At 44.9% G+C, this 22,555-nt stretch overlaps 1 protein-coding gene across 4 annotated transcripts in view; it reads left to right on the plus strand.

The window, feature by feature from the left end:
- Nucleotides 1-22,555, plus strand: part of Tgfbr3 (transforming growth factor beta receptor 3) — a 175,976-nt gene that overhangs the window by 90,269 nt on the left and 63,152 nt on the right. For 3 of the 4 annotated variants that reach the window (NM_017256.1, XM_039091791.2, XM_039091792.2), the window contains 1 exon segment: nt 12,981-13,118. In NM_017256.1, coding sequence (NP_058952.1) covers nt 12,981-13,118 — 138 coding nt within the window. 4 annotated transcript variants of the gene reach the window in all.

Here is a 22,555-nt window from a genome sequence, read left to right on the forward strand (position 1 = left end):
GTTGAGAAACAGTCTCTAGGACACTGGCAAGTATATAGATAGAAATTAAGACTCAAATGTAGGAAACACCCTTAGGGAGGAAAAGAAATGGGAGGTGGGTAAAGAAGTTCTGAACGTTTGTCTTTTTTTTTTTTTTAAATGAAGTTTGGGGATTGTTAGACTTGAATTCTAGAACTCTCAGTGGTTGTCCAGTCTAACTTCGACGTGGCTGATGAAATGACTCCCTGGAGTATCTCTGAGTAATTGTTCATTCATCTAGACTAAGTAATTCAGAAATGTGAGGAACAAGAATATTTACCATGTGAGTTTTTGTTTTTTGTTTTTGTTTTAGTTTTTGTTTCTGGTTCTGGTTCTGGTTCTGGTTTGGTTTGGTCCGGTCTAGTCCGGTCTGGTCCAGTTTGGTTTGGTCTGGTCTGATCCGGTTTGATCCAGTCTGGTCTGGCCTGGCCTGGTCTGTATACTTCCTCCTTCATTTCCTTCCTTTCTTGGTTCACTGTATAGACATGGCTGACCTGGGACTCACAGTACAGACTAAGAAACCTTGGACTCACAGAGACCCCACCTGCATCTGCATCTTGAGTGCTGGAGTTAAATGTGTGTGACAACACCGGGCCTGTTTTAAGCCTGTTTCCTAAGAGAGGTGAAGGCCCAGTTTTAAGCTCGTAGCCTCAGTCTGGTTCACTCTATATGAAGGTCCAAACCATACTTTTTTTGTGGTGAAATATAATTCATCACCGTGATCCCGATTTAGGTATCAATTAGACTAGGTCAAGGGATTTCCAAGTAGTCAGAAAACATTATTTCTAGAGGTTGCCTCCAGAGGAGCTTAGGATTTAACGAAGTAGGAAGAACTACCACCACCTTGGTGGGTACTATTCCGTGCCCCCAGAACCCAAGTGGTGCAAGATCAGAGACCAGGAGAGTTCACTTTCCATTTTGAGGTCATGAGTTCCTCTGCCTGTGGACATCAGAACCCCAAGTTCTGGGACATACATCAGTGGCTTCGAGGTTCTCAAGACCAGTCTTGGACTGGAAATTACATGACAGCCTCGGCCTGTTTTCCAGCTGAAGACCCCAGAGCGTCTCAGTTTTCATGATCTTATGAGCCAGTTTCATGCACATGCCCTTTTATGTAGAAGGTCCTCCACGTAAGATGCCCATCACAGGTTAAACACACATGTAGCACCCTGGACGTCACAGCCTAACCACACAGAAGCCCAGGAATGCCAATTGTTTGCTCTCAGGATGCTGCCCACCACCCCTCATCATTGGGAAATGCTTTACACCACAAACCGCTAGCTTGCAAAAAGATCAACACTCAGGACTCTAAATATGCATGGGATGTGGTGGTATATCTCTGCAGCTCCAGCCACTCAGGAGACTGAGGCACAAGAATGGCAAGTCTGAGGTGATCCTGAGTGGGCACAAATTTGAGGCCAGGCTGGGCAATATAGTAATATCCCATCTCATAAAACAACCAAAACACAGAGGGAGGGAAGGAGGGAGGGAGGAAGGGAGGGAGGAAGGGAGGAGAGAGAAGAGAGGGAAAAGAAAAAAGAGAGAGAGGAGACAGGAGAGGAGAGGAGAGGAGAGGAGAGGAGAGGAGAAAGGGGATAGAAAGAAGAGGGAGAAGAGGAGGGGGGAGAGGAGAAGGGAGGAAAGGAAGGGAGGGAGGAGAAGGGGGAAGGGGAGAGGAGAGGAGAGGAGGAGAGAAGAGAGAGAAGCTGCTCCTCCAAGTGCGGTTTCCATCACAGCCTGTGACTGAGGTCTTATCTACGAGATGTTTATGGTTCTCTGGAGAACCCTGATTACTACAGGCAGTTTAGCCATTTTGAAGTGTGCAGTTCAGTGATGTTTGTATATTTAAAGTGTTGTGCAACCCGGGTGATCATCAAAAAGAGCCCCGTGCCAGTAACCCCTCGCTCCTCTAGTCCCTAGAGTCTACAACTCCTGACCTGTTTTCTGTTTTCATGGATTCGTCAGAACGTAAACATACTGCTTTGCAACAGTTTCTGTCTGGCGTGCTCTGCTTCACAAGGTGTTTCTGGGGCATCCATGTTGTATCAAATGTCCATACAACTTCTCTTTTTATGACTGTAATGCATTGCTCCAGCAATACTATATTTAATTATATCAAACCACATTTTCATAAAGGGAAATTTTTGTATTATGAATCTACCCTTTTTTTGTCTGAAGATGACCTAAAGAGAATTTTGAGTTGCTTCTATAAAATCCTGCTAAGTATGGCATCTAAATTTATAATCAAGGTCTAAATGTTTGTAATGCAACCTTTATCCTTATTTCTTCTATTCCTGTCTGGACTCTTATTTCTGCTTACTAGTGGTATTTCCAAAGGGTTAATGAGAGGCAGACTCACATATGAGTTTGGACAACAATGAGTAGAAGACCAGCAGCTATCAATGTAAACGCTTGGGATCTGACTGAATCATAAAACAGCTCAAGGAGTGGGATCTTGGCATCTCCAGGACTGTCCAGTTTTTGGTAAAATGAGAAATCCCTTAGACACACTGTGAGAGAGTAGCATGGACCTTATCTGTTCGTATGAAAAACCCTTCGAAATGGTTTTAAGTCTGTACGTAGACACATAACTTTAGTTCTGTCAGTCAAACACACCTCCCGTGTTTATCACACTGAGAAGATGAAAGATACCAGCTCATTTTATAAAACACACTTTGTTTCAAATGCCACCACAGTGTTTGAAAATATTTAAAAGTTGCAGTAATTAAAAATATATTTTTCAGTTGGGAGATAGCAAAAAATAATGAAGCTCACTTTAAATATGAAAGTTTAACGTTGTATATAGAAATGATGGTTTGATGTAGCGCTGTGGGAAGTTACTAGAACCCTACAGTTTGACGTAGCGCTGTGGAAAGTTACGTAGAGCCCTGCACTCTCTGTTAAATGTGGGAAGCGCTTTAGATGTTTGCTTGAGGAGAGTTGACTTTTTCATTACACCATCACCTTCACAGATCTAAGAATATGAAGTGCAGTAGGGTTTAAATCGGCCAACTATACACAGATTTGTCAGACCTACTGTATTTTCACTGCTTGGAAATGAATGTCTTACTTTAGTCATAGAGCTTGAGAATCAAATGGTTTGTGTTCAATTTACATGCTTCATTCTGAAGTTAAGGCCTTTGCTTCTGATTAACCTGTAAAGAAAGGTCCCTTCTGTCACTGTCAGCTTCCTAGGGGGAGGGCCTTTCACTTCTTCTTTTCTTTACTGTTTCCTTCTTTTAACTTATTAACAAGTACTAAGATTGTGGTGTGTGCATGCATATGTGTGTGTGTGTGCATATGTGTGTATATGTGCCTTTTTCTGTATGTGTGTATATGTGTGAGCATTTGTGTATGTATGTGCATATGGATATATATGTGTGCCTGTGTGTGAGTGTGTCTGTATGTGAGTATGTGTGTGTATATGTGTGACTGTGTGTGAATATGTTTGTGTGTATGTGTGACTCTGTGTATGTTTGTATATGTGTATATGGTTGCCTGTGTATGTGTGTATGTATGTGCATATGTGTGTGTGTCTATGTGTGTGTCTATGTGTGTGCATGTGAGTGTGTGTGTGAGTGCATGTCTATGTGTTTGCGTGTGTGCATGTGAGTGTGTGTGTGAGTGCATGTCTATGTGTTTGCGTGTGAGTGTGTGTATGTGTGTGTGAGTATGTGTCTGTGTGTCTGTAGTGTATGTATGTGAGTGTGTGTGTGTCTGTGTGTGTCTGTGTATGTAGTGTATGTCCATGAGTGTGTGTGTGTGTGTGTGTGTGTGTGTGTGTGTGTGTCTGTGTGTCTGTGTATGTGTACACTCCAGAAGAGGCATTCTTGTCTATTGCTCTCTACTTACTTGTTTGAGGCAGGCTCTTTTCCTGAACTTATGGCCCATGCTTTCTCAGATATGCTGGGACACAGTGAACCACAGAACCCTCTTTGCAACTGGGTCCAGGTATATTTAGGACTTACGTAGGAAACAGTTAAAAGTAATGAACTTTGGTGTTTCCTGCATATTGAATTTTCTCTGTCATGTGTCCGGCTTTTTTATTAGTAAACTTCGCAGTTGCTCTGAACAGATACCAGGTGGGAAGCATAAGGGAAGAAGTTGGCTCACAGTTTGAGTGTGGACAGTTCATAGTGGCAGAAGTGAGCAGTGGTTGGAACAAAGAACAGACAGGAAGTGGGGCCAGGCTGTGAACTCTCTAAGTCCACTCTCAGTTGCCCACTCCAGCAAGGCTCCATTTACCTCCCAAAGCTTCTATAACATTCTGAAACTTTACTACTACCTGGGGGTGACTGTTCAAAGATGAGCTTGTGGGGGAACATTTCACATGTGTGCTGGCTAGATTTATGTCAACTGGGCACAAACTTAGTCATCGAAAGGAGGACACCTTGATTGAGAAAAATCCCTCCACAAGATCAGGGGCGTATGTAGGGCATTTTCTTTATTTATTTTAGATTTGTTTATTTTATGCATAGAACTATACTGTAGCTGTCTTCAGACACACCAGGAGAGAGCATCAGATCCCATTACAGATGGTTGTGAGCCACCATGTGGTTGCTGGGAACTGAACTCAGGACCTCTAGTAGAGCAGTCAGTGCTCTTAACCTCTGAGCCATCTCTCCAGCCCCAGCATTTTCTTAATTAGTGATTGATGGGGGAGGGCCCTGCCCCTGGGCTAGTGGCCCTGGATTCTATGGGGAGCAAACACTTTCCGTGGCCTCTACCTGTGTGAGTTCCTGTCCTTGCTTCCTTCCGTGGTGAACTATGATGTGGAAGTGTCAGCCTAGTAAGCTCTTCCCTCCCCAGCTTGACTTGGTGGTGGTTTCTTACCTAAGCGCTAGAAACCCTAACCAGGACGGCATTCAATCCACAATAGCCATTCAGAATGAAAGGCCACTAAAGATTTCACTCTTCTGAAAGGAAATGGAGATGTTTGGGAAGTGGTGTATGTTAGAAAGGTGGGTGCTGCCCTACAGGTGAACACGTTTTCCACTTTGAATCTAAGTTACTTGTTCTGCCTGTTTCAAGATAGGCCATGTGACAGCAACTCAAGTTCCACTGGGGCCAGCCTAGTGTGAGGGCTAGGAAAGCATTTTCAGTGTCAGCCGAGGAGGATTCTCTGCCAAGCCATCTCGCTGCCTTGGCTGGGGCTGGGGCCCACCCTGTTGAGGATCCCTTTTAACTCCTCTTTGTTTTCTCTTGGGATCCCTTAGAATTTGATGTCCACCTCCCTCCTCTCTTTCATTCTCTTCCAGCAGGAAGACAGTTTGCCTTGGTCACCAAAACTTTCATGTCCTCCCCCAACCCAAGGAGAAGGAATAGGTGAATGTTTTGTGGGGACAGAGAGTGAGGTAACCACCACTGCCACTTTCAAGCCACAGGACTGATAAATTACCCCTAAGCACCAACTCCCCCATTGAAATGAGATTGGACAATGTCATCAGCATCATCTGACAGCAGCATCTTCCCGTCCTTCAAGACTCCTGGGCCTCCATGTTGTCATCATGTGCGGGGAGACTGTGATGGTGGCTTTTCCCACTACCTGCACTCCACTGTTCTTACCAACAGCTTTCCTCCAAATGTATGTTCGTGAATGTCCAAAGTAATCACTCCTCTCTAGAATTTTCTTTTTGGCAACCCCGTTCATAACTCCCAGTCACTTTCAGGCTAATGTTTCTGAGACGGTGCCTTAGCCCCAGGGAATCCAAATGTCATCCTGTTGTGTCCCTGCCTGAATAATGTTGGATTTTATGGTTTTGCTGCCACTGACATTAAGGTGGTTACTCTAGTGTCAGGCTTAAGGTGGTTACTCTAGTGTCAGGCTATGTGGGAGTTGGATACTCGCAAATCCTAACCACCCCACCAAAGATTCTATTCATGCAATTCCGTTCTCCGTTGTCATAACATGACACAGAGGCTGTTCCCGGGACCCTGCTGCTACAGAGTTATATATGTTAAAATACCGACTCGCTAGACAGATAAACAGAAAAAGCATCCCATGCCTATTTTTAAAAAAGTATGAATTGACATAATCTACATACGTGTGTAGTTATGGAGAGCACTGTATAGTAGAGTGGGCGACCACAGGTTACACGGAGTCTGTTCATGAGTAGGGTAGGGAGTGTTAAACTGACGGCCGCAAATGGGTGTTCCCACTTCTGTCTGTAGTCAGATGCCAAGTTCCTACAGGTTCCTTAGACTGTAGTGTTTTGGTGCACCCACCGCAGTGCCTGCGTGCCAAACAGGTTCTGTGCTTCATCCGAAACACAGTGGAACATCTGAAAAAACCCTCATGTTTTTTTCAAGGATATTTTGCAAGTTTTTACATATTTTGTGTAACTATGAATGGTAAACTTCCCATTAACCTTTAAAGTTTTATTTTTAATTAAAACATGATTTCCTCCTCCCGGTCTCCCCTCGAACCCTTTTCATGCCCCCCCCCCACTTCCTCTCAAGATCATAGTCTGCTTTCCTTTATTATTGTGTCTGTCTGTCTGTCTGCTTGCATGCGCCTACATGCTACTTGTATGTATGTACTTTTACGGCTGGTCACTTGGTACTGGATAACCAGTTAGCAGAAGACTGGTGCTCCATTTTCCCTCAGCCATTGCTCCTAGATCTTTACCTAAGGGCGGGGCCCCTGAGAGTGCCTCCATTTTGCCAGCTGGTGATACTGTTATTCAGGGCTCGGATTAGGCAGCCATGTTGTAGAAACTTCATGGGTGTAGTTTCCCTTGATATCTAGAAGACAGCAGTCTTCCCGATCTGCTCAGCTCCTCCTCCGTGTCCCCCGAGCCTTGGGTGCAGGAATTGTGCCGTAGCCATGTCACTTGGGTTGTGTACCCGTGGACATTTGTCTCGGAAGTTGATGAGTACACAGCCCGGCAGTCGCTGGCACTTGTTTTGGTGCCCGAGATCTATTTGTTTGTCTTGACCCTGCTCTAATGTCCAAGTTGTACTTGGTAGGGGAATGTTCTCTCGATGAGGAGCCTCCCCTCTTTTGGCTGGAAAATCAAGGCAATACGACCTCATGACCATTACTGGACTCACATTTCATTAATTTTATCGATGAAATTTATTTATGGTTCCCTGTATTCATTTTTCAAAAACGTGTTGATCTCTTCCTGGATGTCTGGCCTTGTGCTGGGCACGAGGCTGCAGAGCTAAACATGGTTCCAGTTTTTACCCCTGAATGATGTGCTCTGAGGATTTCACAACTTGGCAGAGGAGACAAACATCTGTAGGGTCCTGTGGAACTTTCCAACTCTGCCTGAGAATAGGGGAGCCTATGGCTGGAGACCGTTTCTCTGAGGACATGGCTGTTCTGTACTTGAAGCCAGGAGCCTTGGCTTAGACATATAACCTTGGTGTATTAATGACTGAAGGACAACGGAAAAGTCACTTTGGATTTGCTGTGACTGGTGGCCTGCCCAGGGCCTCAGATGTGTTCTTACAGCAGAACATACCTACACCGAAAGTCTCCACTCTCTCTGCCCCTTTCTCTGCAGTAGCTGAGGGCCTCTCCAGGAAGGGAGGTCCAGGGTCCCTGGAATCCCTGTGTGAAGCTCCCAGGACCCCTTCAGAGGGTCATGACCTCTGGTTTCATAAATACTGTTCTGTTTATATGCCTTGCTGCTCCTCACCCCCACCCCAAATTTAGTTCCTAGTATTTTTCCACGGCATTCAAAACACGGAGCAGAGAAGACAGACTTATTTCTGCATCAAATTGCAGACTTTTAGGGTTTTTTTTTTTTACCCCTTTGTGTCACTATATTAAATTATTTTAAGACGCTCCCAGGGAATGCAGAATCTTGTCGTTGGTGGGGGGAAGGGAGTTAGTTTGGGAATTCACTGACTGTGTTCCTCTCAGCTCAGTAAGCGGCTTCAAGATGAAACCACTGGGAGAAAGCATGATGGTCTTCTGCCACGCAGTGTGAACTTTGATGTCAGTGGTTCCCGAGAGAGAGGGTAGGGACACTCAGAGGTTTGGAACTTTGAATTCAGGACCAACTAATGGCTCCTAAGAAATTCAGAACAATATAAAACTTTCTAAGGGACATTTTGTTTTAAACAAAACTCTGACTCTACCCTTCCAAGAATGTTTTAAGGGAATCTTTTTATACCAATTCCCACGTGGCAGAAGGCAAGCATCACAATTGCAGTGTCGGCTGTCGGGGCTCCTCAGACCAGAGGACCCTCGAAAACTCTGTGGCGTTGATTAGCTACGTATAGTTCCCTTCCCCGGCAATCAGGCACACATCTCAGAACCATTTGGGGGTCACATTTGAGTTCCTAAGAATATTATTGCTCAAACGTAAGTAAAATCTAAGGCCAGCCAGTTATGTTCCACCATCTCTGTGTGTCACATCCGGGGACTGGGAACAGAAGATTCAAGGTGTTTCAGTAACACCTCCTCCCCTCTGCAGAGGAGTCAGATAAGGGTCTAAAGGACAGCCCCTGCTTTTACAGGTCTAGGTTGCAGACACACGCTGGAGTTCTTTCTCTTATCTGTAATGTAAACTGATTACTGAATCATCTGTTTTGCAACATGACTTGGTTTGGTTTTAGATAACAGAAGTCTCCCGGGGTGGGTCTTGGATGATTTCACTGCTTCACGGGTCCACTGTTAGAGTCACCTGGCAGTTGCTGTGCTTGACTGTTGCTTTGTCTTAATAAACCCCAGGAGTGGGGTGTGGGGTCTCACTAATAAGAAACCTTTTGAAATCTCTATCACAGCAATGTCTTGCATGTCGAGTGTGAATTCCGCTAAATTCAAAACAATCTTTATGGCTTCTTTCCGCAAAGAAGTAGGTTTCTTCTTCTACCTGTAAATACATAGCTCATTTTCACACTGCTTGTAGAATTTGAGAAAAATGTACAGTGCTTTTTTCTTATCAAGTGTAATATTTAGGAAGTGGAGAAGCCAGTTGGGCATGGTATCAGAAATCAGAAATCTCAGTACTCAAGGGTGTTGGGGCAGGAGGATTGTTGAGTGTAAGTTCAAGGCCGGGCTCGACTACGTAGTTTGACCCTAACCCTACCCAAATGAAGGAAGGTGAGAAGGAAGTAAAGGAGAAAAAAAGGAGGAAGAATAGAGAAGTTCTCTCCACCGTGAGGTTCAGAGGACATTGTTTTCGTCTTTGTCTGGTAGTGGGTCAGGGCGCCTCTCCCAAACAGAAGGCAGGAAGAGATGGTCTCTGGGAAGTTGGTCTCTCCACCCAGAGCGGCTCCTTGAAGCTGTGCAGATTCTACAAGGAAGGATGCAGATCTGTCTTGAGTGTCTTTGTAACAGTCTGTTCACAGATAACCTCAGTGGAGCAGGTGTTACAGAACCGATTAGACCCGCTGTCTTCCCCCCTTGCGGCCGATCAGGGAGGGGTGACACAGGGCTGCACTTCCTTGCGTCACCAGGGTCCTGGACCCTTAGCGCAGTGTGACACACGAAGATTTAGAGCAGGAGCTCAGCTGACTTCGTGAAGAGTGAGTCTGCAGTGAGGAGAGGACAGGAAACCCTAGACACTAACCCGAGTTCTCATCTGCTGTTTTCCCTGGAAGGATGGCCTCATAAGGGCAGACACATGCGTCTTAGTCCAATGAAGCCATCTTGTTTGATTTCTGCCAGTCCCTTAGGATTTTCCTGCTCTTGTCCAGTGGTTTCCTCCGCGTGGGTTTTAGGTGCATTTTGCTCAAACTGCTGCAAAGATTTTAGGTACTGCATCTTTTTGTATGCATATGAAAAGGGGGTTCATCTCTCAGTCACCAAATGCTGGGTGACTCCCAAAGATTATCAATCCCGATCACAGAGAATCACCTGTTTGGGATGCTTCCCAACTCACATCAGCCCTCCACTGGGTTCCCCGTTACGTTTGAAGCTCATAAGACTACGTTTTGTGAGTATTTCAGTGTGCGAATTGGACAATGGATGGAGGGCGAAGTCTTCAGAGTTCTGTTCCGTTTTCTCAGAGACTCTCACATCCTAGCTGTCACATGTCTCTGGGGGACGTTTCTTTGCTACAGTCTGCTCCAGCTCTTCTCTATAGACTACTACCGAGGACAATCTAACTACATAAAGCCTTGGGCGGGATTTGTTTTTATTTGGGAGTGGCTTGAACTCTGGATCCCCCTGCCTCTGCCTCCCGAGTGCTCGATTCCAGGTGTGTATCTGGTGTGTAACTATTGTCATTTATTGTCATTTCTAAGCTATAACCGTAAAGTAGATTTTCCTTTATCTGCCTTTCTTTTCGCCTTCTGTTTTGCAGACTAGAAGAAATTGGGCAACTCGGCCCAGGGTTCCTTAAGATGTTTGGGCTATGTTCTCCTCACATTCCGAAGGGCTCCGATACCATCCTGCTGGGTTTTGATTGTCTGCACGCCCCCTTTTGCCATGTCTGCTCCGGTGGAGACAGGGAGAGAAAGGCCTCTGGGGATTGGGTTAGCCTGAGCTCACAGGACTCTCTGTGCCTGCCAATTTTTCTTTTAATTTCTCAACCATGGTGTGAATCCTCCTTTGCCAAATGGCTCTGAGGCTTTGCCTTGGAACCTCTGTGCCTCATCTTGGCCAGACACGGCCACGTACTGAAGAAGGGGCCGTTTCCAGGAAAACTACGAGCTAAGCTTCTTAGAAATCATCCCTTGGTTGTCTGAGCCAGGCCTCGACGCTCAGACCATCTGGGAAACTTTGGACCCAAGCATTAATATCTGTTTCCTACATCTTCTCATTTCATAAGCTGAAAAGTATTCTGGCTCATTTGAGACGTGTATTTATTGATTTTATACATATTGAGCGAAGCTTTTGCACATCCGGGAGCTTTAAGAAGTCTGCGCCTTAGGACTGACTACAAAGCAGGGAAGGAGTCCATGTCCCTGGGGAGGACAGCTGCCGTTCTCCGGGCCTTGATGTGGTGCTCAGGGATAGGGACAGCCTCAGTTGCCACTTGCTTTAGTGAGAGTCTGTGACATTCTGCGGTTTGCAGGTGCTGTGCCTCCCGTCCTCCCTGTCTCAAACCTCTGCGTCCAGGGAGTTGCTGCAGTCTTGGTACACTCTGCTCTGTTTCCATTGCATCCTGTTTCCAGTGGGTTATCAATCTGTTTACTTCTAGATGAAGACAGGGACTCCAGAGTGTGCTGTGTGTCTGAACAACCAAGGGACACATTGTTTCGCTGTAGCTGTGGTTGACATCACAGTTCATTTAGTGCTGATTCCAAGTCTAAAAATGGCCCCGTGTGCAGAAATAGCTCCTAACAGTCCACATGGCTTATGTTTTTTGTATTTTGCTGCAAATTAGCTAGCTAACCCCCTTCACCCTTCGCAGTTTCTCTGGCCTCTTTCTAATCTTTGGGGTTACACACAGATTGGCTACAGTGAATCAATAACATGGCTGCCTGCAACACACTGACAACAACACTCAACTTCAGGTGCTTCTTTTTGTCTGTCTCGGGAACTAAGGCAGGCACACTCAACAGTCAACAAGTACTATGATTATGTGCATATGTGAAAACTGTGTGTAGAATAATAGGCCTTGTGGCATCAAGAAATAGATATCTATTTAATTCTATTGACATTTAGAGGGTGTTTGCCATTGGCTAAAGCATGGGTTTTTTTGAAAGATAAGAAAAGCTCAGAGCTTTCTTTATCCATAACTCGATTGCTGTAATAAACGATACTGATTCTAGATATACCCAAGAAAAGAAGGCAGAGATGCCTCTTGATCAAAGTGGACCAGCAGCCTTGGGAAGATGTAAAGCAGTCAGCTTTCGTGCTATGCCTCTGGTGACTCAGATGTGTGTGGGAGCCATCAGAGGCCAGCAGAGGCATTGGGTCCTCTGGAGCTGCAGCTACAGGTAGTTGAGAACTGTGGGTGCTGGCTACCAAACTGAGGTCCTCTGCAAGAGCAGTAAGTGCTCCTAACCACTGAGCAATCCCTCTGGTGCCTGTGTTCTTGTGGCAGAGGTGTTATGCCATCACTATTCATTCTGTCTGATCTCTGGGCCTCCTTTCTTTGGAAATCTCCTTTGTGGTAGTGGCTGGAAGGAGGAAGGCAGCAGCACCCCCTGGCAGCCCCCTCTTGATTTTCAGCACTTTGGGGGTGGGGGAGCTCAACTAACTTTGTAGAGATTGGAAGTTACCTGGGAGAGAAGAAAGTGTGTCTTAGTCAGGGTTTCTATTCCTGCACAAACATCATGACCAAGAAGCAAGTCGGGGAGGAAAGGGTTTATTCAGCTCACACTTCCACATTGCTGTTCATCACCAAAGGAAGTCAGGACTGGAACTCAAGCAGGGCAGGAATCTTGAGGCAGGAGCTGATGCAGAGGCCATGGAGGGATGCTATTTACTGACTTGCTCCCCCTGGCTTGCTCAGCTTGCTTTCTTATAGAACCCAAGACCACCAGCCCAGGGACGGCCCCATCCCAATGCTCTGGGTCCTCCCCGCTTGATAACTAATTGAGACAATGCCTTACAGCTGTGTCTCATGAAAGGCATTTCCACAACTGAGGCTCCTATTCTGTGATAACTCCAGCTTGTGTCAAGTTGACACACAAAACTAGCCAGTACAAAGTGCTTTCTGTGAGAGCCCCCAATCCCTTCCCCCAGGTTGAAAAAAAAAAACTCACCCATAAATACCCTGTTACATAATGTCAGCTTAGCTTTCTGACTTGAAGGATAAGGAATCCCTGAGGGAAGGTAGTTTTATTCCTGTGTTTGGGGTAAAAAGAAAGTTCTGTTTACTTGAGTTCTATTCTTAGTGGGTGAGCCATGTTTTAGTTGTGATTACTGGAACTGATCATACCGCACAGCCTCTAGGTAGTAAAACAGTGGCCAGTTATCAGCAGCGTTTAGCTCAACCTCGTATGATTCCTCTTCTGGCGTTTGGCAGTGACTTATGAGGAAGTATCCTACGCTTCTCAGGATGGCCTGGGGAAACCAGCACTGAACTCTCCTGCTTTGTGTTGACTCCTAGGTTACCCTGCACCTGAACCCCATTGCCTCAGTGCACACTCACCACAAACCTATCGTGTTCCTGCTCAACTCCCCCCAGCCCCTGGTGTGGCATCTGAAGACGGAGAGACTGGCCGCTGGTGTCCCCAGACTCTTCCTGGTAAGTGTCCAGCACCCTCCTCCAGAATGATCCTCACGCAAGGTTACAATGCAAGACACTGTTATTTCTTGAGGCAATATCCTGCTATCCAGCGGAGACCGGCTTCATTTCGCTCTTCTGTCTCAGTGCGCCCGAATGCTAGGATTACAACCGTGCATAGCACGCCCAGATTGCAAAGGGTTTGGGGGAAAAAAAATTCTTTTCATTAAAATGATACCAAAGAGTATTTGCACATGGGGCGGGGGAGGATGTTTGGATGGTGTAGAAAAGAATTTGCAGAAAGCAGATGCCACCCACATGTCTTCTGTGGAGGCAGGGTCGGGTCTCGTTTGCACAGGGAAGCAGGACCTGCTGTCACACTCTTGTGGCCTGCCCACTGGTGCTCCCTCCCTGCTGTGGTATTAAGAATGCTGTCAAAGCCGTAATAGGGCTCTGGCTGTGTGGTCTCTGACCACAGGATAAATACACACAAGCCCCTCGCCGTTTGTCTACAACAGGCCTGGTTTCTGATAGGAAACCAGTCAGTGCCGTCAGTGACACAGTGAGCTCCAAGCATGAAATCATTTGAATTTTTTTTTTTTAAAAGCTGGAGTCCAGCTCTTGCAGAATGGTCCAAATATTACCTACTGTTTGTAAATCATGTCCTTTGGCGTTTGCCAGAACGTTTGAGTTTGCTAGCTGTGGAGAAACAGATGGGTTGTTTGGATGAAATGTTTGGGGCTGTGATACCACGTCTGATGAGCAGCAGAGCCGCTCCGGGCTGACCTCTCAGTCAGTTGTGAGGGTTTCTCGAGGGCTGCCTGTTGTCATCCTCTGCTGCAGAGCCTCGGGCCCCCGAGATGTCACTTGTGAGCAGCCACCTCTGGCAACAGTCTTACTCTTGCCTAGCGAGTCAGTTTTGACACTCAAGTGACTTCAGTCCAATCTCTAGCTTCCTGTCACTTGCATTTGAAAAGTAAACCACTTTTAACCAGCTGAAGGGTATCTTCCATTTGAAGTAAGGACCCGTACAACTGGTGATAGAATAAATGTGTACACCAGAAGCGATAGGGAGGTTTTTACGGGTGGTAAAATGCTAATTATTAAAGACGTGTGGAAGGAGTGAGGGAGTTAGAGTACTGCTTTGCCATCGTAACAGTGAAAGTTGATCAGACATGAATCTTCAACAGATGTGAGGAAGAGGAGGGGTTCGGAGGGACAATATATTCAGATTTCTTTAGATACTTTTCCTACTTATTAATCAGGGAAGGAAACAGCAGCCACAGACAGTGAGGAGTCCCCGGCAGTGCTTTAAGCAAGCGATCAGACTTAATGACGCCAGCCTGGAGCAGATAGATGTGTGTCTGTAACTGAGAAAGAACGAGGCATCCCTCACGTGTCAATCAGGGTCACTCGCTGTGATGAAACACCATGACCAAAGCAAGGCGGGGAGGAGAGGGGTTATTTCACTCACAGTTCTAAAACAGTTCATCACCAAAACCAGTGAAGGCAGGAACATGGAGGGCAGGAACTGATGCAGAAGCCATGGAGGGTGCTGCTTACTGGCTTGCTTCCCCTGGCTTGCTCAGCCTGCTTTCTTCTAGACCCCAGGACTGCTAGCCCAGAGATAACATCATCCACGGTGGGCTGGTCCCTCCCCCATCAATCACTAATTAAGAAAATGCCCCACAGCCTGAACTGATGAAGGCATTGTCTCAATTGAGGTTTCCTCCATGCAGATGACTCTCGCTGGAGTCAAGTTGACGTAAAATTAGCCAGCACGCCTTGTGTAGCAATCCTTCTAGAAAATAAATGTAGCCTAGATCTAATTAGGAGGAAACATTGGACCTCACCAAATGGAGCAACGTCCTATAAAACTAGCCAGTTCTCTAAAAAGTGAATCATACTGGGATGGCACCAAGGTTAAGAACACTGGCTGCTGGTCATTCCAAGTGCCCACGTGGTAGCTCACAACCATCTTTAACTTGGGTACCTGGTACCTTCTTCTGGCCTCCATATGTATGGCAATTGTACACATAAAATAAGACATTTGAAAAAATTTTTTTAAAAAATTAGCTATACAAAAGCACATATGCAGAATCTAGTCATATATATATATATATATATATATATATATATATATATATATATTGACAAAGGTACCTGTGGTACAGTGTAACATATAAAAAAGAGAAGAGGAAGAGGAGGAGGAAGAGGAGAGGAGGAGGAAGAGGAGGAAGAAGAGGGAAAGAGGAGGAAGAGGAAGAGGAGGAAGATGAGGAGGAGGAGGAGGAAGAAGAGAAGAGAAGAGGAGGAGGAAGAGGAGAAAGAAGAGGGAAAGAGGAGGATGAGGAAGAGGGGAAGAGAAGGAGGAGGAAAAGGAGGAGGAAGAGGAGGAGAGGAGGAAGAGGAGGAGAAAGAGGGAAAGAGGAGGAGGAAGAGGAGGAGGAAGAGGGAAAGAGGAGGAGGAAGAGGGGGAAAAAGAGGGAAAGAGGAGGGGGAGAAAGAGGAGGAAAAAGAGGGGAAGGAGGAGGGGGAGAAAGGAGGAGGAGAAGAAGAAGAAATAGTAGTAGTATCTGGTGATGAGGAAGGACTAAAGTCAGGCAATGCACAGGAGTTATGAAAGAAGACACTAATTGTTTCTCTAGTTCTACTGGAGGATTTGTTTTTGATGGTGTATGAGTGCATCAAAATAGACTCGACCGTGAAAGCGTGAGGTCCCGTGTGAAATTCTATAGCTTTATAACATCTATCTAAACCCTGTGGGAATTATTCGACATGGGTAGACTTTGGTTTAGACTTTGTGTTTGGTTAATTTGCTGTGTGAATTTTTTTTTAACTTGCAAGGTTTTTCCTTATAACGAAGTTTATAAAAATTTTAAGGACTAATTTTTTAAAGTGAGTCGTGAAAGGCCAAGCAAGGCTGAGGACCGCCTAGCCAGAGTATGACTTAAAACCATGTAGCCTTACGTAAGGTATGTCAGGGAACGGCAGGTGTAGTAGAAGTGAGCTGACTCAAGTACCAGTGCTGACTTCTTCCCTGCACTGTCATCTAGGAGACTGGCCTTCTTCCAAGGCAGCCTAGTGGCAAGGGGTAAACGATTTGGAAAAAAAGACCACGTTTAGACAGAAAGTAGATGTTGTTAAAAAGCTGTGACTCTAGTTAGGGAATGCTAGAGTCTTTTGTAGGATACTTCGTATTCTGACATAAATTTAATTTTAAAACAAAGCATTTAACATCTCTATGTGGAGAAAGTTATTAAGGGTTTAAGTTTTGTAAATACAATCAAAACATTAAAAAGTATTTTGTCTTGCATGTTATATGGAGGCACACGTGCCACAGGAAGCCTGCGCTGGTAGGCAGGTACCTTGTGGGGATCCTTCCAGTTTGCTCCTTCCACTGTGTGGTCATGGGGATCAGCTCCGGTCATCAGGTGTGGTGGCACGAGCTGTAGCTCACCAAGACAGCTCACCAGCCTTAATTGTGCCTTTTCATGGAGACAAGCTCTCACTGTATGTACTGTGTAGATCAGGATGGCCTTGGATTTACAGAGATCTGATGAGATTAAAGGCGTGTCCCCGTATGACTGACAACTTTCTCTTTTACATTTGGAGGGCAGAACAATGATAATTAGCGGCCACTAATCTCGTTCATTTGACTTAGTCCTCAGTGCCTTCAGGAATGGCTTCGAGGGCTCTAGTACCTGATCTTGTTGTTTTCCCTCACACTTCCCCCAGGGTAACCGTTTTCTGTAGAACCCACTCTGCAGCACATCCGCTGCGTTGCCCCGGTAGTCACGCCAGCCCTGGTGGTTATGATCGGTGATGGTAAGACTAAAGCTCTGATAAAGTCACAGTTGGAATGTGTCTTCCTGCAGCCCAGTGCGGTAGGAATTACCGAGGGATGGCTGTCTAATTAAGATAGATAGATGATAGATAGATAGATAGATAGATAGATAGATAGATATATCAATAGATAGATGATAGATCGATGGATGGATAGATAGATAGGTAGATGATAGCTAGGTAGGTAGGTAGATAGATGAGAGATAGACAGATAGATAGATAGGTAGATAGATAGGTAGGTAGTAGATAGATGATAGATGATTGATAGGTAGATAGATAGATAGATAATAGGTACATAGATAGGTAAATAAATGATAGATAGATAGATAGATAGATAGATAGATAATAGGTACATAGATAGGTAAATAGATAGATAGTTAGACAGATGATAGATAGGTACATAGATAGGTAAATAGATGATAGATACATAGATAGGTAGATGATAGATAGATAGATAGATAGATAGCTAGACAAACAAATAGATGATAGATAGGTAGGTAGGTAGATAGATAGATGATAGGTAGGTAGATAGATGATAGATAGATAGGTAGATAGATGATAGATAGATAGGTAGATAGATGATAGATAGATAAATAGATGATAGATAGATGGGTAGGTAGATAGATAGATATGATAGATGGATGGATAGATAGATGGATGGATAGATAGATGGTACATAGGTAGATAGATGATAGATAGATAGATAGATGGGTAGGTAGATAGATATGATGGATGGATGGATAGATAGATAGATAGATAGATAGATAGATAGATAGATAGATAGATAGATAAATGCTGAGGTTGGCAGCACAGGCCTGTGATCTCAGCTACTGTAGAGGCTGAGGCAGGAGATTGGAGGTTGAAGGCCTCCCTGGGCTATTTAGTAAGGTCAAAAGTGTCTTTGGCAGTTCAGGTCCTTTCTCAAAATTTTTAAAATGTGAACGAGGGCCTTTGATTAGGTAGAACATTCACCTAGCATGCATGAAGCCCTGTGTTCAAATGCCAGAACCAATAAAATAAAATATAAAATTCTTGCTTTAAATCTAATTCTTGTGCTTAGCACCTTTTGGGCCCTGGGGAACTGGAAAGAAGTGACCACCTCGGCAGTCAGGATAGCAGCATATATCGTGAGCGGATCCTCTTTCTACTGCTGTGGTGCAGGCTGTGATTGGGCAGATTTGTCTCTGTAAACCTGACTTTTCCCAGCTGTGATTTGTGAACAACAGCAGTCCCACACCACAGAAGGAAGCATCTTGATGTGAGGAAACTGCACATCAATGGTCGAGTACAGGGCTGGAGAGATGGCTCAGTGGTTAGGAGCAATGGCTGCTCTTCCAGAGGTCCTGAGTTCAATTCCCAGCAACCACATGGTGGCTCACATCCATCTATGATGGGAACCGATGTCCTCTTCTGGTGTGTCTGGTGACAGTGACAGTGTATTCAAATACAGGAGAGTAAACAAATCTTTAAAAAATAAATGTTGAGTAGAGCGCTCACCACTGCTAAGGTCCCCGCATTTGCTATTTCTGCTGTCCCTGTGAGAGCAACGAGTGGTTGGGAAGGAGATTACATTAACATTTGTAACTGTGAGTAACTCCATTGGCTGGCTGCAGATTTAATGTTCCCACTTCTCTGGGCTGTGTATTCCGTGAACAGTGCAGGCCACACACACTGTGCTTACTGTTTTCGGATTCTTTCTTTAGTCTGCCACTCTACGGGACTTAGAAGAGAAGCTATCTTTGTTGTTATTTGTTTACTTTACGAGCTGTAAGGATTGCGTCCTGACCATTAGTTGAACATACACTGATGAGGAAGACAATTTTAGTACACAAACTTAATATCAACCTTATTTGGAGTTAATCCCCTATAAGGACATTGCAGGGCAAGCAACGAGCCCAAAATGAGGAGCGTTGGGAGGCAACTTGTGGGAGAGATCCCGGGACACCCAAGCTCTGCCTCCTTCAGGCTTCTCCTGTCTACACTCTCTCTCCATGGCCTGGGTGGTCAGCAGATACCTGCTGCTCCATCAAATTAGGGGGGTGTGAGATGTCTCGAAAGCCTGGCGACCCCTCTTCCTCCTCCAGACCTGGAAAACATTCATGTCCCTCATCCACATCACTGTCTTTGTGATGACAAAAGGCCAGGCGTTTGGTTTGTCCATCTGTGGAGTTTGTCCATCCATGGAATGATTCTCCAAGAACTTTAGTAGGCCTGGGAAGCTGAGCCCTAAGATTACCCAGTGAGTCAGCTTCGGACCAAGGATGGTCCCTTGACCCTCAGTCCAGGATACGTGCCTCATGCTCTTCTAACACAAAATGGTGAAGGGGTCACATGACTCTCTCCAAGCTTTCCTTTGTGGCACTAATACTTTAATGGTTGTTCATTCTTCTTAAGTAGGATAAGAAAAGTTTGGATGATGCCAGCTACCTGCGAATGCTAATCAATGAGTCATGGTCCTAAGTGACTTAAGCTGGCCATGTTCGTTAGATGTATGATACTCAAAATGTCAGCTGCTGATTTTTGAAATATAAAATGCCTTTATTTTTATGTTATCATCACACTGTCTTTAGAGGCACCTGTCTTTGGCCAGTTTATCATTCCTAATCCCACAGCACAAACAAGAATGCCAGGCACAGAGGGGCAGGGGAATTTAGTTTTCTTTGCAAACGCAGTTCTTTATGCCCAGTTGCTTCGTCCAGTTTCTCTGGCTACCTAGCAACAGGATGGATGAAGTGTTTCAAGATGCTCAAGTCACACATGTGCACATTCATGACGGAGTTGTCACAGCCTTACACTATTTCCTTGGCAGTCCAGAGAATATTCGGTAGACGAAGCTTGTCCCTGGGTGCAATCAGAAAGAAAACTCATCCTGCCTTCAGGGGTGAGGATGTAGCCCAGTGGTAGAGTGCTTGCTTTGTACATGGGTGGAGCTCTGAGTTTGATCCCCAACACTGAATGTAACTGGGTGCGGTGGCACATGCTGTTGTCCCAGCCTTCAAAGAGGTAGAAGCAGAGGGATTATGTTAAGGTCATGTGGGTGCATGAGACGCTGTCTCAAAGTGTGTGTGTGTGTGTGTGTGTGTGTGTATAATTTGAATACACATTTCTCCAAGGATAAGACACAAGTGACCAGAAGAAAACGATATACAAGATGCAGAACACTACAGAACATGAGGGAAAACCCACCAATCAGAGCACTGACCACCTATGAGACAAAACAGAGACTCTAACAGGATTGTCAGGATATAGAGGGATTGAAAGATCTCTACTTTGCTGGTGGGAATATAACAGTTCTTTATGCCCAATGTCCCTACCCACATATGTCCGAAACAAAGTCACTTGAAAGAACAAACATCCATAGAAACAGCCCAGATGTCCATCACCTGAGAGGAAAAAGTAATCTACCATCTGTAGAGACTGGAAGCCATGGCCAGGGGCATGTGGGAGATAGGCCAGTGTGGACTCGCTACTGACAATGGTGTGCGGTCTCTCAGGAGACAAGGGTAGAGGAAGAGTGGCGTAGTGGTGAGCGCAGCACATGCTGAGCACGTATTAAAAGCATTGAACTGGAAAGCATGATATTATTTAAAGCCTCTACTGCTGCTACATCATCCCTAAAACTGTTAGGAAACAAACCAAACCAAACCAAACCTGTGGGGATCATCGTGCAAGAGCCCGGGGTGTTGCTCCGTGGTAAAAGACTGCCTGATGTGTGCACGTCCCTGGGTTCCAAGCACAGCTGGACTGACTGAGTGACTCAGTGGACAGGATTCAGGCAGTGCTGGGAGCTGAGCCAGGACCTGTGCACCCTAAGCATGGACTCGGTGCTAAACTGTAGTCTCAGCTCCAAACTGGATTCCTCAAAACCTAGCGTGACTTGACTTTATTCCTTGCCCACCCGAGGTGGGGCATTTGTTTTCATCTCGTGGGCCAACAAGATGGCTCAGCAGGTTAAAGGTGCCTGACGTACAAGGACCCACACTGAATTTGACCCCCAGAACCCTCAGAGGGTGGGTGGCAAGAGCTAAGGCCTTGTGCTTTGCCCCACTAATAATAATTATTCTGTTGTTATATGTGATTGCTGTGCTATTACATGTCACTTATATCATAAATATTCTATATATCGTTATAACTACTATTGGTAGGGTCATTTTAAACCTTGCTTTTATATCATATATACATATAAATATTATATATATATAACATAATTATTAATGTTAGGGTCATTTCAGGCCTTGCTTTGTTTGCTCTTTTCCCCCTTCACGGTCACAATCTAACATAAGCAGAAATTTTCAGGCTGAGGAGGTGCTGTGCTATGTCCCCGCCATCCTAGCACTTACAAGGCAGAAGCAAGAAGATCTAGAACTCAAGGCCAGACTGCCTTGTAATGAGATTTTGTCTTTAAGAGTAAAATAATAAAATAACAACAGTAATAAATCGAAACGAGACAGACAGACAGATGGACTGACAGGCAGACAGACACGCCCTAGTGACTAATTCTTAACAACATAAAATATCTGGTCTAGCCTATCCATTTTGGAGTTAGTTGTTTTGTACTCTAGTTAAAGCGGGAAATGGTGATGCCCAAGATTAGGAAAGTCTCAGAGAACGAGTGCTTCTTCCAGTGTTATACTCCCTTGGGATTTCTGTCCTGTGATTTCTTTTTTCCCAGCCATTTATCATTAAAATCAGGAAAGAAAAATGTGGATATCTTTGGCAGCCAGATGGGGATAGGAGGGGGTAGATGTTGGTCTCACAGCACAGTGACCAGGGTTTGTCATATAAAAAAAAAAAAAAAATCAAAAAAACAGGCTTCTAGTTAAAGTTGAATTTCAGATAAGTAATTTGCTTAAGTATGCCTGTGCAATATTTTAGACATAATTATAATAACAAAAATCCATCCATTCTTTAGCTAAAGTTCCAGTTTAATTTGATGTCCTGTATTTTTTTTTTTTTTCTGGTAAGCCAGGTTTCTGTTTTACTCTCCTCAGCATGCTCTGGCTTCATCACTAACAAGTTATACCTCACGGTGTATGGTTGTGCTACACAGGGCTCGGTTCCCCCTCACAGATAAAGAGCTTGGATTAAGCTGATCTCCCAAGTTCCCCCTCTGATGCTTTGATAATGCGGCTGGTAAGATAACTATATCCTAATTTAATTGGAAACAGAAGATGGCAATATGAACCCTGCCCTCCTCAGCAAATCCAAGCAAATACCAAGGCACGGCAGTTGGAATAAGTGAGGGAAACTGAACTTTATTCTTTGGCTTTGGATTAAAAACAAATCAAAACTTAATCCTAATGAAAAATGTAAATTAATACCAGGAACACACTGAATATTTAAAAAACAGCCCTGTTTTCCCCCAAAGAAGGGGGGAAGGGTGATTGAAACGTCCTTATTGCTAAAATCTGGCTTATTCCTTTTCCTTAAACTGGAGGGGGTGGGGAGGCCAAGTATTTTGGACCTCTGCCACCAAACCACAGGCAGTTCTCTGATTTGCACTGCATTTTGGATGCCTGACAAGACTCGGTGAAAACAAGTGCTATTTGTTTTCCTGTGCCTAGTATTTAACTGGAAATCAAAAGGCTAAATTTCCAATCAGTTGTTAAACA

This window comes from Rattus norvegicus, chromosome 14, assembly GCF_036323735.1.
Source record: "Rattus norvegicus strain BN/NHsdMcwi chromosome 14, GRCr8, whole genome shotgun sequence".
Classification (NCBI taxonomy): domain Eukaryota; kingdom Metazoa; phylum Chordata; class Mammalia; order Rodentia; family Muridae; genus Rattus; species Rattus norvegicus.